This window comes from Eptatretus burgeri, chromosome 7 (genome assembly GCF_056783735.1).
Source record: "Eptatretus burgeri isolate ZD-2024b chromosome 7, Ebu_testis_v1, whole genome shotgun sequence".
NCBI lineage: Eukaryota > Metazoa > Chordata > Myxini > Myxiniformes > Myxinidae > Eptatretus > Eptatretus burgeri.
Genome location: NC_140967.1, coordinates 21,667,396 through 21,680,976, shown reverse-complemented (window position 1 = coordinate 21,680,976; position 13,581 = coordinate 21,667,396). Strand labels below are relative to the sequence as shown.

Sequence of the window (13,581 nt, the reverse complement as noted above, 5' to 3'; positions counted from 1 at the left end):
CCTCAGGCCTCAAGGATAGGCCTCAAACACCCAGTCAGACAAGTTCGACGAAATCTCACAAAATAGCACGATTTTTGAAATAAAACTGAACTGGAAACACACAGTAACATGTAGGTGAGAAAATAAACAGTTAAAACGGGACAGATAACGACCGGAAACTTAACTTTGAGATCGTCAGCAGAGAGCCCCGAAGGAGACCTGCCAACGCTCCAAACCCAGAACCGGAAGTCCACTTATTCCTTTAGACCGAAGCACTCATTCACTGTGGGGCTCTGCGGTTTTCCGAGTCAATGTGGATCGCTCCCTTAAATGGCTTCAGTTGCTTTGGTAAACAAGAAAGAGTAATTGGAGCGTGCAGACTCGATAGGACAATGTTAAGGTGCATTTGAGTACTGGTGTGTTATAGAATTAATACATTCCAATCGGTAATTAGGACGAAATTAATAGACGTTCTCACATTCCAATTCTTTTTTTTGGGGGGGTATTTAAAGTCGAGGCTCATGGAAAAGAGCGACACCACACTGATCAGGATGCAACATAAAAAATAACAATATCCCCCTTCCGCCATACGGCGGGGGATAAAAAAAACAAAAACTAGAGGGGGAGCACTCGGTAGAGTGCAAAACCTCTGCCACCAATACTGCTAGGTCACTCAAGTGAACCTGATATCCTATTCATTCAATTTGATGTCAACAGTGCTCACAGAGTTATAGTTTGCAACTTTCCCTTTTACTTTTAACTTTTACATCCTCAATTCATTCATCATAACTAGATTCCTTGAGACAGAAATTGATTTTACATGGGTATATCCACCTGAAGTTCCAAAATCAGCCGCAATTATAATTTTGGCATGGTTTTTTGTTGGAAATCACTTAAAACATGTAGAAATGCAAAAAAAAAAAATTCAAATTTTTTTCAAAGTGGCCGCCATTGCGGCCATATTGGACTTTGGACCGAGTCCAAAATCTAATGGCATGACCCTTGGACCATACCTAATCCCCCCACCAGGTTTCATCGAAATCCGTCGAGGAGTTTTTCCGTAATACTGTTCACAAACAAACAAATAAACCAATGTCACCCCCAGGGTGACCAGTATCTTGCCAAAATGTGAACATGAGTGACTTATTTATTCAATTAAAGTTACTCAAAAAATAAGGGTTTCGTCGACCTTGATGCTTGACCTTTTTGTGACCTTGACCTTTATATTTTCGTACGATTAATGGTATCTCTCCAGGACCGTTGTACATGAAATATCAAGAGATTTTGATGAGAACTGAGGAAATAAAATTTTCATGAAAAATCCGTTTTTTCGTCATGACGTCATCAAATGACGTCATAGCGTCAAACTTTTGACATATCTGGAAAGCACTTATCAAGCACTTTCATATGAGGTATTACTCGATATGGTATCTAAGATTTCAAAATTTGACCTTGGGGTCAAAAACTTTCGACCTCCAGCGCTAACCATGAAGATCAAGGCCGATCACCACCAAAAAATTAATCAGCTGAGCACCAGACCATGAACTATATTCCCATGAAGTTTGAAGACGATCCGATGAAAATTACTCAAAAAATAAGGGTTTCCTCGACTCCCCTGATTTGCGACAAAGTGACCTTGACCTTGAAAATTTTATGCGCTGAAAGGGACCTCTATAGGACTCTGATATGCGAAGTTACAAAAATTTCCAATGATAACTGTGCTCTGTAGAGTGATCGATAAGTGATTACAGACAAACAAAAAAACAAAATAAAATAAAATAAAATAAAAAAAACATACAAGCTGACTAACGTATCTTGCAAAAACTTCGTTTTGGCAAGATAACAAACAAACAGAAAGGGGTGAAAACAGTAACCTCTGATCTTCGATGGCGGAGGTAAATAAAGAGGGATGAAACACCAACAGCAGGGTTGAAGGACAAAATAGAGGTCGAGGGAAGTGGGGAGGAAAGAGGGTTAGGGGGAGGATGTAAAAATGGATACAGATACAAACTCTCAGAAAGAGAACACTGGAAATTTGGAAGAAGGTGGGCTTGGTTTAACAGGGGTAGAAAAGATCATGGTTTTGGATTGGGGATGATCGGAGATGGTAGTGAACAGCTGTTTGATGGATGGTCTTGAAGACCGACAAGAAAGAACGAGATTGAAGAGTGTGGAGGAGAGGAGAGGAGAGGAGAGGAGAGGAGAGACAAATGAGCGAAGGTGAGCAGTGATTCTGGATTTTGGGAGGTTCAACAGAAGGGGGTTGATGGTGGACCACATGCGCCCTGCTCTATCAAAGTTATGGACGGATTTGGACAAAACTTGGTGGACAGGATTGGTGTGGGTAAACGACCAGTTGTATCCAGATCTTCACCAAAATCTAATCCAAGGGGTAAAAATGATACATTATATAGCCTGACATCGCAAAACATTATGGATGGGTTATTTATGATGAAACTTGGTGGATGAGTTGGGTAGGTGACAATAACAAGCCAATTCGATTTTGGTTCAGGTCCGAATCTGGATCTGGTCTATCAGTTGGATAGCAAAGGTAAACTGTTCAGCCTGGCGGAGGTATGCGCTCCACCGAGTGCCCGTTCTCGTTGAACTTGCCACTGGCACTGCCTGTAAGCTTACATAGCATAGCCTTGTTACCTTGGCTGGCCTTGAGTTGAACTTAAAAGAAATTTGTTTCCCATTTCACGTTGAGAATCAGGGGTGTGTTCAGTTGCCAAGCTTCTTAGACAGTGGAGCGCTTGCCAAGTAGCTCAACTCAAGCAAGTACTCCATTTAAACCATTGATAAGGAACGGCTGGCTTAGCAACGAGTTGCTTGGTAACTAAACACACTTGGCAAGCACTCGCTAGTAACTGTTACCACAATCTATGTACAGATCCCCCTTCCACGTAATATTAAATGAGAAGAGTTGAACGTTGATGTTTTGAATGATATCTACACTGAATTTATGCATCAACACTGGCCAAAACATTCTGGGTGAAACCAAGATGGCAGCCAAGTCAGATTATATGCTGTTGAACAGAGGTATATTAGAGTTTGAGAAGAATTTCAAACCAGCATTTTTGCTCAAGATCACTCTACAATTAATGACCTAATGCACCGTGGAAAAATGTGAAAGTTAAATTTTGGAAATCTCCGGAAGAGTAGTCCAAGAAGAACAAACTACAGCGACCTATTATGCAATGAAGGTGGACGAGCAATATAGACGACGACCAAGTAGACTCTCTCGGGCATCATTACTGGATGATTGGACTCGCACTCACATGGTGAATGCGACTGCTACCACTCTAGCAGCGACTACAAAAAGTTTATTGCCTTCAGATTCTCATCTCTGGCCACTCACAGAATATCTGGATGTCATTAAATTTACAATTTACAAACGACATCGAAGCACACATGCTGAAGTGCCTGTGAACCCGCCCCGAAGGTGCTACCACATTGATGGCACCAGTACCGTGATTTGATCCGGAACCGGCAGAGTACCGTGACGAATAGGGGGGAAGCTTTGACTTCTGATAATAAGTCCACATGAACTCTGAACCACCTTCCCATCTGCAAGCTCAGTTAAACAAAAGTCCAGTTGTAAACAACATTCCATCCTAATACCAATGACAACCCACCTACCCTTCCCCCCAACAATCAAAATCGACAAAAAGCCAAGTTCTTCAAATTTAGAGAATTTTTTGTTGTTGTTGTTAAAGAATGATCTTTGAAAAACTGAACCAAGTCGATTAAAATTCAACATCAACACAAGGGTGACAGGAAAAATAAAATAAAACATCCAAGCTCTTTCCATTTAGAGAAAAGTACCAGCCTTATATCGACATCTAAAACAGGGCCAAAGTACATTTAACACGAGAAAAAACACTCAGGATGAACCTCACATGAAAGATTTTACAACATGGGGCAAGGGGGCAGGGGAGGGGGGGGGCAAGTTAGATGTTCATATCCATGAAGAGCCAATTACGATCAACTTCGTCCACATTTTCATGTAAATACGACGCATCTTCAGACTTTCTCCGTCCAGCAAGCTGTTAGCTCTGTGATCGGTTTAACATGAAATCAAGAGATTGGAGTCGAGGCACGAGGAAAGATTTACAATTTTATTCAGAATGAGATAAAGGCAGATAATAAAGTGCCTGCTTTCACGCAACATAAATATTTAACCCACCATCCCAAGTCAATCAAAAGAGCAGCAAAGATATTCACAAAGCGAACAGATTCTCATTCCCTTGGAGGACCAGTGGGGGTACGAAGTCTACGTACACCTTGCTGTGGTTTTGTTTATTATTTATTTATTTATTTATTTTTTAATGCACACAGTCCATTTGCACTCCATCAGAGCAATCGCCCCACAATGCATTCATCGATATTTACAAATCAAATAATTAGAAATTTTGTTTTTTCTTCTAAAACTCGCAACAAACATTATTTACAATTAATTACAAGAGCAAGGCTTTTCCACTGAGAATCTCAAAGCTTGCAGGACGATGGACGACTGGCTGACGCGCACGCACACAAAACGCTCTCCGTCAAGTTCCAGTACGACCTTCGGGCTACCCCGGCAGTCCAAGGCGGGTTCAAGTGCAGCTTTAAAGCGGATGGAAAAGGAAAAAAAAAAGGCGAACACCTTCTCCACTCGCTTCCTTGCTGACGTGGGGATTTGCATTGGTCCGTAAAAATGACTGCAATAATAATTCGAAGAGTTGCATCGTGCAATATAGCTTTAAGTCCCATTAATCCAAGAAAACGAAATGCAGATTATAAAACGTTGAGAATAAAATGTTTCACAGGTAAATACAGGACAGAAACTATGCTCTTTATTTGTTTTTGTTTTTTAGTGTTACTTATCTCTATTGCCATTATTGGTTTGCAAACGACATATTTACTGTGAAGAAGCAATTTTTAACTGGGAAAAGGCCCTCAAGGACCAAATAAGCACAGAATGTCAACGAGCCAAGCAGTGATGTCTAATGGAAGAAGATAAAGCCGAAGGTGCAAATCTTCAGGCACAGCAAACAAACTTTGTCGAATGGAGACCTGGTCTCAACCATGAAGGTGAGCGTCGATCGGCATCGGCTGACGGGTACAACCGCCGATTAAACTGACAGGCCGTTGATCGAGGTATGCTGAACGCCATGGGAAGCAAGGAGGAGCTGGCGTTTCGGGCGTTAACCCTTTGTCGGAACAAAAGAGCAGCTTTTCCTATCTTGCGCCGGCGAAGGGTCGACGCCCAGAAAGGTCAGCTTCTCCTTGCCTTCCACTACGGTTATCAAAACTCAATAAACACTTGGTTCCGTCAGTCATTCAACCGTTTTTTTCCCCCCCAAGTAGAAAGGAATGTCATACACGACAATAGATATGTATGAAAATATGTTGGCCCCAAAAAAAAAGTGAAAAATAAAAACAAACACCATGACATGTGTTGTTGGGCAGCAGCTCTGCCTCACATTGAAGGTGGACACACGGACAGGGAACAAAATGCAAGGAAAGCAGAATGTGGTTAAACCACCAACTCCATGCAAAGGAAGATTGCTTCAGCTGGTAATGGACTTTGGGTGGTTCCTTTGCTGGTCATCAACAGTTATAAAAGCAAACACAGAAGACGGAGACCTCCGTTGTGCGTGTTGCGGGTCTTCGACGCATGACGTAAGCACATGCTTCATTTGATCTTCGGTTGTGTGCTGCAAAACCGAGACCAACGTGTTCCGGACCTCGTTTTAAAAACTTCCAACTCCGTCTGCATTTATTTGTTTGTTTTTTTTAAATCAATTATTTGAGCGAGAGCAATTTTTTTAAAATGGACTTTCAAATCAAGCAAGCCAAAGCAAATGTACAATTTTGTTGCACACGCACGGCTATCAACCAGTATTCCTGCAAGTATTTTTCAAAGTTGGAGTCCAAGTCGGAGTCAAGGCATGCGGTGTGTGGAAAAGAAGAAGATGAAGAAGAAGAGGAAGAACAAAAGTGTGGCTTCCCCCCCCCCCCACCCTGAAACATGTGCACACATCACAACCTGCATGCACCCCGACACGAGCACAGACACATGCACATGCACGCACACACACATATACGCCAACACTAGCATGTGCGCAGCGCTCCGACACACACCCACCTTATACCACTACGTGCATGCCCAGCGCCCGCACCCCTTTAACTACAATTTAAAATCCCGTGGGACTGCAGTAACTACACAGGCTGACTTGGGGGAGGGGGGACAAAAATAAAAAATAAAAACACCGACTTGAAAAGGAATTAGCAGCACATTTATAGAGGGAAAAATTAATTGTAAATTATCAGTCCAGGTTTTTGTAATGCAAAATGAACTTCTATATATATATATATATATATATATATATATATATATATATATATATATATATATATATATATATATATATATATATATATATATACATATATATATATATATATATATATATATATATATATATATATATATATATATATATATATATATATATATACACACATCAATAGTTTGACCTACATGGCACCCAAATCACTCGCTCAAGATCTCATCCCATATCCTATCCTATTCCCCGCCCACCCCCTCAACCCAACCTTTGAGATGAGATACACACCAAAGAAGAAATATTAATGAAACGGAAACTTGACCTGAGTCGGCAAACCTTATCGACTTGAACACACAATTCAAAACTCGTCTCGATTTTCCAAAACCACAGTCGTTAAGAGCTCAATGTTGTCATGTTAAAACCAAAGGAAACTGTGAGTGCAATAACCGGGCATCACATTCATTCAACGTCATACACATTCATTCAATCCATCCATCGCACAGAGCAATCTCAATCGCATCTTCACCACACTGACTAAGCACGACCACATCGACACAAAGCATTAACCGCTTCCATTGTGGCAAAACATCTCGCCTTTCACTGTATGGCTGGCCAATGATGACATCACATGGATTTAAATGCTTCATCCCTGAGAGAAGCTGCAGTGGAGCAAAGGGACATTAAGTAACAGGTACCATATTAAACAGACGGCGGAATGAGGACGGGACAAGAGAATGTGCGGAGCGATTCCAGTACAAGTGACAACAAGCTGGTTCACCAGTTCATGCATTTCCCCCAGACGGTAGTGGAGCCAGCACAGTGGGGAACATCAGAACCTTGGCCTTCATGAATGAGAGGTCTGGAAGTCCGGCGATTATGGTTCTTGTCTCACTGCTCAAGTTCTCGTGTTTCTGGGGACGCCTGTAAGCGAATCCAAATGAGCATGATCAGGCGATACACTCCAATCTCTCAATTATAGCATCTGGGAAGCAGCAAAAGTAGAGCGAAAATATCACGCGACTGCAATTTCTTTTGAAACCGCTTTTAGCGATGCCTTATGTAAAAATCCTCAAGTTATTTCTGTTTCGTGGTGAAATGGGACAAACAACAAATGGGTAAAAGATGAAGTCAAGAGGAGCAATCAAATCCAATTGGTGGAGAAATTCATTTTTTTTTACCTCCGCCACTGAAGCCGGACGGCGGTTGTTTTTTTCACCCGTCTCAGGTCAGGTATGGGAGCATGTGCTCCCGCTTGGAGAAACAAGAACAGCGCGTCGCTGCGTCCACTCTGCACCAGTACTCCAGGGGCCTCCGTCTGGCCATCCCCTAGGCAGATGCCAGGCCCATCCCCATCTCCTTGAGATGCCGGACAACCTCCTGCAACCATGAGGCACGTGGTCAGCCCACTGGCCTCCTCCACTCACGAGACTCCCTCGCTGAGAGAATCTGGTGAGCAGGATCAGCATCAGGAAAATGAGCCACATGTCCAAACAGCCGCAACTGACTCTCACGGACTATGCAGGTAACAAATCTCATCCGAGTCTCTCTCAGCAACCACTCGTTGGACACAAAATCTGACCAGCGATAGCCAAGGATTCTCCGAAGAGACCTGGTACCAAAGGAATTGTCTCCATCTCAGATCCTTGGTCAGAGTCCAAGTCTCGCATCCATAGAGCAAGACTGGAAGCACCAAGGACCTGAAGACTCGGACTTTCGTCCTCCCGCACAGGTACCGGCGGCGCCACACCCCATGATCCAGTGAATCCATGACTCCCCAGGCCCGACCCAGACATGTATTGACATCTGACTCACAGCCAGCAGAGACATGAATATCACTGCCAAGGTAAGTGAATCTCTCCACGACCTCAACATCCTCACCACAAACAGACACAGACAGGACAGCAGCATCCAAGATGTCACCGAAAGCCTGGATCTTAGTTTTGATCCAAGAAACCCGTAATCCCAGCAGCTCCGACTCCTCATTCAATACTTTGAGGGCCCCCAAAAGGATATCTAAAGTCTCTGCAAAGATGACTGCATCATCTGTGAAATCAAGGTCCGAGATCTTGACATTCCCAAACAATGCACCGCAGCTTGATCTCTCCGACATCCTCCCTAAAATCCAGTCCATACAAGTGCTGAAAAGTGTGGGGCCAGTACACACCCCTGACGAACTCCAGTAACAACTGGAAATAAGTCAGAGATGGTACCACCACACTTCACAGCACTCTCAGTACCAGAGTAGAGTTCAGACATCAGATCGATCAGTTTTGGTGGCACCCCACGAAGACCAAGAATCCTCCAGAGGACATCCCGATTCACTGAATCTAACGCTTTACAGAGATCAACATAGGCTGCAAGCAGCCCCTGCCGAAACTCTCGTCTGCGTTCAGAGAGGACACGAGAGCAAGGATACGGTCAATCGTTGACCTCATTGGTGTAAAGCCTGACTGCTCTGGACGCTGGTGCTCAAGCAGATGGTGGCGAACCCTATCAAGAATTATCCGAGCAAAGACCTTGCCCGGCACTGAGAGCAGCGTCACCCCTCGGTAGTTGTTGCAGTCTTGGCGATCACCCTTCCCTTTCCAGAGAGGGACAACAAGGCCCCTCTTCCAATCAGTTGGGATGATGCCTGTGTTCCAGGCAGAGCACAAAACTGCATGCAACGACACGAGTGCAGCATTTCCACCAGCCTTGAGAAGTTGAGCATGGATGCCACAGATCCCTGGAGCTTTACCCCGTTTCAACCAGTTCACCGCAGCCCGTGTTTCCACAAACGAAAGTGGACCACAGTTGATTGGACGTCCAACTCGACAGCTGGGGGATCAGCCCGGTACAACCGCTCAAAGTAACCGGCCCAGCGGGCCTTCACTTCAGACTGCTCTGTCAAGAGCCTACCACTCTCTGCTCTAACTGCAGTGCTCCGAGGGATGGGCTTGGATGAACGTAATGTGCGAATTCGCCTGTAAGCGAGACGAGAATCACCTGTCCACAGGTGATGCTCTACCCCCTCACACATTCCTCGCACATAGGCCTCCTTGTCCACCCTCAGTGCACGTACAGTTTTACACCTCAGCTCCCTGAACAGCTCAGCTCTGCCATTCAGCCTGGCCCTGCGACTCTGGTCAATGGTATGCAGTGTCCCTTGAGAGACAAAATTCTTCTTCTGTCACCCGTCTGTCTGTCTGGAAACAAGATATCTCAAAATATTACAGATCGATTCGGATGAAACATGGTGGACACATTGGATGTTTGACAAGGAAGAATTGATTCGATTTCGGTGAAGATCCGGATCTGGATCCGACTACTAGAATTTTTTTTTTTAATTTTCAAGGTGATTCCTCACCATTGAGAGACGGGGCCGAAAACTACACGGCATTTCAAAAATTTGTGGACAGATGACAAAACTGGGTGGACAGGGTGTGTGTGTGTGTGTGTGTGTGTGTGTGTGTGTGTGTGTGTGTGTGTGTGTGTGTGTGTGTGTGTGTGTGTGTGTGTGTGTGCGTGTGTCATGGACAAATCGATTCGATTTTGGTGACGATTCAAATTCTACAAATTGTTTTTTAAACTTCAATTGATTCTTCACAATTGAGAGATGAGGCCAAGAACGATATTTCAAACAGTTGTGGACGAGTTATGACAAAACTTGGTGGCTGAATTGGTTAGGTGACGAGAACAAGCCGATTCGATTTTGCTTCAGGTCCGAATCCAGATCCGGCCTATCGGTGGCATACGAAATGTAAACTGTTCCACATGGCAGAGTCGGTAAGCACTCTACCGGATGCCATTCTAGTTTTGAAATGGAATCAGAAAGCATTCAAACTCTCCTTTTCTAAGGTAAGTTTGGAGAGGAAGCCCAATTTAACCGAAATAAATATAAATAGAAGAAAGGTCACGTCTACTATGGACAAACATGACCGAGTTTGTTTGCTCCCCCATACACTCCGCACATCTCTGTTTTGTTGCATCCGTCTCCTCCCAAATGTCTTTCGTTTCTCTTCCCACATCAATCCCCTCATCCTACCCTTTCTCAATTTAAAATTCCTCAGTTTAACCTCACGCTAACCCCATGCATGTGCAATGAATAGATGCAATAAACGTATCAAAATACAACGGAAGTACAATTAGAGCACAAAGAAAAATGGATACACTTGGGAGGACGAAGTCGAATCAAAACGATCGTTCATTTTTGCACAAAATGATGTCTGATAAATGGTGCCGTCCTTTTCAAGCCTCCCGATCCTTTATCTCGAATCTCCCGATGAGCAGGACGCGAATTGCCATCGCATCGATCGTCGCAATGTGGTGAATGACTCGATTACAATAATTACAATACGGCCACCACAATTCCAGTGAAGAGACCGAAGGTGCAATGGTGACGCCGGCGCACAAAGCCGGGACGTGATGAACGACAGGCAGAGCGGCACCGACGCGGTCAGACTGCGTTGATGGTATTCGATTGGTTTAGCCAGTTACAAAATCGTCATGATGTATACAAGTGGCCCGATACTCGTAAAATGTGCCACATCAACATAATAAAATAACTCCACCGGAGTTGCACTTTGTTCAATTCGACATCTGGGTAATTAGCTACGCTCTAGTAGTAGTGCCTTGCTTAATGTCGCAAAAATGGTGAAATTGCAGAACTCTCAATTTCCTTGAATACGATTTCTCAGATATCACCACGTTTCGTATTTTGTAATGCTATCCAAAATACAACGCAGGGGAGGAGGGAGGCATTACAAAGGCAGATTTTACAGGGATCCAACATTTACCTTGAAGAGAGCAAAATGGTGTGAGAGAAGGGTTTCGCAGCAAGACAAATATTCATCTGTTGATCAACCATAATGTAATTCGCGAAGAGTAGGCGAGCTATCGTCGGCACCCTGACCAAATTCCAAATTCCTGCTCTAACCTACAAGGGGCACTGCATCAGCTGCGCAGCTGCACCCCCAGAAAATGATGGTACCCGTAGCCATACGCCGCACAAGGATGAAGATGATGATCAGCTATTGTAATCAATATTCAAGCTAATTTATTACAGCCGTCACCAAAAAAATAATAATAATAAAGGAGGAAGAAGAAAGAGGGTCCGGGTAAGATTGGGACAAACGGAAATGACAAGAGGAGGGTCGAAGTGGGAATGAATCAAGTATAACCGTGTGATTGTGGTGTCGGCGGTGGACATGAGCCGGGCAAAGGCGTCTGTGACCCGACTCATCGTGCTGGGTGCCGTGGGCCTGGTCAATTCATAAAGCTCTGGGTCCACTCCTGTAACCACAAAACCATACTTTGGTTAAGTAAGCTAAAGAAAAGAAAGTTCCAAAAAATAAATAAATGCAAAACCCTCATTGCAAGGTGATTGAAGAGCAATGGTAATCGTCTCCTCACCATTAATATTATCGATTATAAAACAGAGAAGTGTTTTAGTGTGGCATCTCATCATCATTCCTCATGCTGAAGTGAAGTTTAAGGTTTTACGGCCTGGGCTCCAGCAGGATAAAACAAAAGGGCCGGATACATTTCTGAACAAAGGTCCAAAACAAAACCTTCAACACCAAATCTACGGACAACAAAAAAAGGATAAAAATGCCTTCGGATGGACCAAAGCTGACCTGGCATGGAGGTGGTTTGCGTCGAGTTTGTGGTTTCATCCACAGGCCCAAAGAAATCGAGGTTCAGAATGCTGGAAGCCCCGTTGACTACACCCGTGGGTCGGGGAATGAGTCATGCAGAGTTAGAGAATTGTGGTAAATTCCAGGCAGGCAAGTTACAGGGAAGGGAAGGTAGTAGAGATGGGAAGAAAGAAAGACCAGATAAATCCTGATCCCAAAACTCGATACACCAGCAAACTCAGACGCATTGACCGGAGCAACGATTAGCAAAAAAAAAAAAATAGCATGATTAGAATGGCACATGCAACATCAAAGAAGCAAATATTAAAGATGACCTTCTTAACCACAAGATGTGCTTGAGTTGGAGGGCATCTTATTTAAAAAAAGAAAACCCAAAAGTCATTTCATGGACGATCATGTTGGGTTATCAGAGTGATGCAAGCAAACATGCACCAGCAAATAAATAAATAAAAATAAATAAAGCACAGCTTTCACCTCTTTGGCCCACATAAATACGTCCATCGTTTCAAAATGCTAATTCATGTTCAATTGAAGCAATTAATAAATTCCACAACAAATCTTAAATTGATGGAATAAAAACACCCACAATCACAAACGACCCTCGCAAGCTTCCAGATAAGCGTCGCCGACGATGACTTCAAGGCTGCAAGCCAAAATGGTGGATCACAGAGGGGATATCCAGGTAGTTTGGAAGGAAAAGCATTATTCAGGGGATTCCATGCATTTATAGGGGGCAGTGTTTCACAAAGGCAGGGGAAATTCAGGGTGGAGGAGAAGAGTGCCCCTCGGGTATATTCGACCTCAGGGTCTGCTGTACATGACAAAAATAAAGCTGAGGCTCTTGGAAAGGCACGACCAGATGTTTATATACCAAGAACGACGGCACTGTGTTCACAACCTGTTACAAAATCTGGTAACGAGCCGATTGGGAAATGCGCATTTAAAAGGGTAACTCGACACCTCTCATCCACGTCAGCCTCTGCCACAGTTATATCAGAACGGGCTCATTCGTCACACGGTCAGGGATTGTTTAACCCGAATATGGGGCCGTTCAAAAACTATGTAACGCTATATATATATATATATATATATGTAACGAAACGCTTGATTACGGTGCGCACTAAAGGACCGTTGCTTTCTGACGGGCTTGATTAAACCTTACTATTATTTGACATATAATAACATTTTTCAGGTTCCCTCATCATGAATAACAATCAACACAAAGCCAATTGAAATCTGATGCAATAAACCCGGGTAGTATATAATCAGCAGAGACCGACGGGTGTGATATCTTAGGCCCAAGATGGTGGCCATGTCATTTCGTCTGGGTGCCTGGTGGGTGGAGTCAAGCGACAAATGTGGGTGGGGTCCTGAAGCTGCTTTACCAATGGGTGCACATTTCAAAAAATCGACCACCAACAACAGGAACAACAACGCGAAACTCTTATCAACCTGCCACAAAATAAGAGGTCGGTGCATTTTCTACGCAAGATCACCGCTAAAACTCGAGTACTATTAGTCAGGTTCCTTATGTAATTTCGTTATAATTTTTGGGAGATTATGAAAACTACATATTTTTGAAAACCTTATAGTCTAAGAAATCAGAAAATGTTTGATTCCTTTTTCTCAGA

General features: G+C 43.6%; 1 protein-coding gene across 6 annotated transcripts in view; it reads right to left on the bottom strand.

The window, feature by feature from the left end:
* Positions 1-4,086: 4,086 nt before the first annotated feature.
* Positions 4,087-13,581, bottom strand: part of AFTPH (aftiphilin) — a 51,479-nt gene continuing 41,984 nt past the window's right edge. For 4 of the 6 annotated variants that reach the window (XM_085887641.1, XM_085887644.1, XM_085887642.1 and 1 more), the window contains 3 exons: positions 11,930-12,016; positions 11,474-11,585; positions 4,087-7,235 (listed from right to left, as the gene is read on the bottom strand). In XM_085887641.1, the coding sequence (XP_085743767.1) occupies positions 7,097-7,235; positions 11,474-11,585; positions 11,930-12,016 (338 nt within the window). In that variant the 3' untranslated portion in view covers positions 4,087-7,096. The remainder of the gene's footprint in view (positions 7,236-11,473; positions 11,586-11,929; positions 12,017-13,581) is intronic. The other 2 variants (XM_085887645.1, XM_085887646.1) reach the window with 2 other exon arrangements.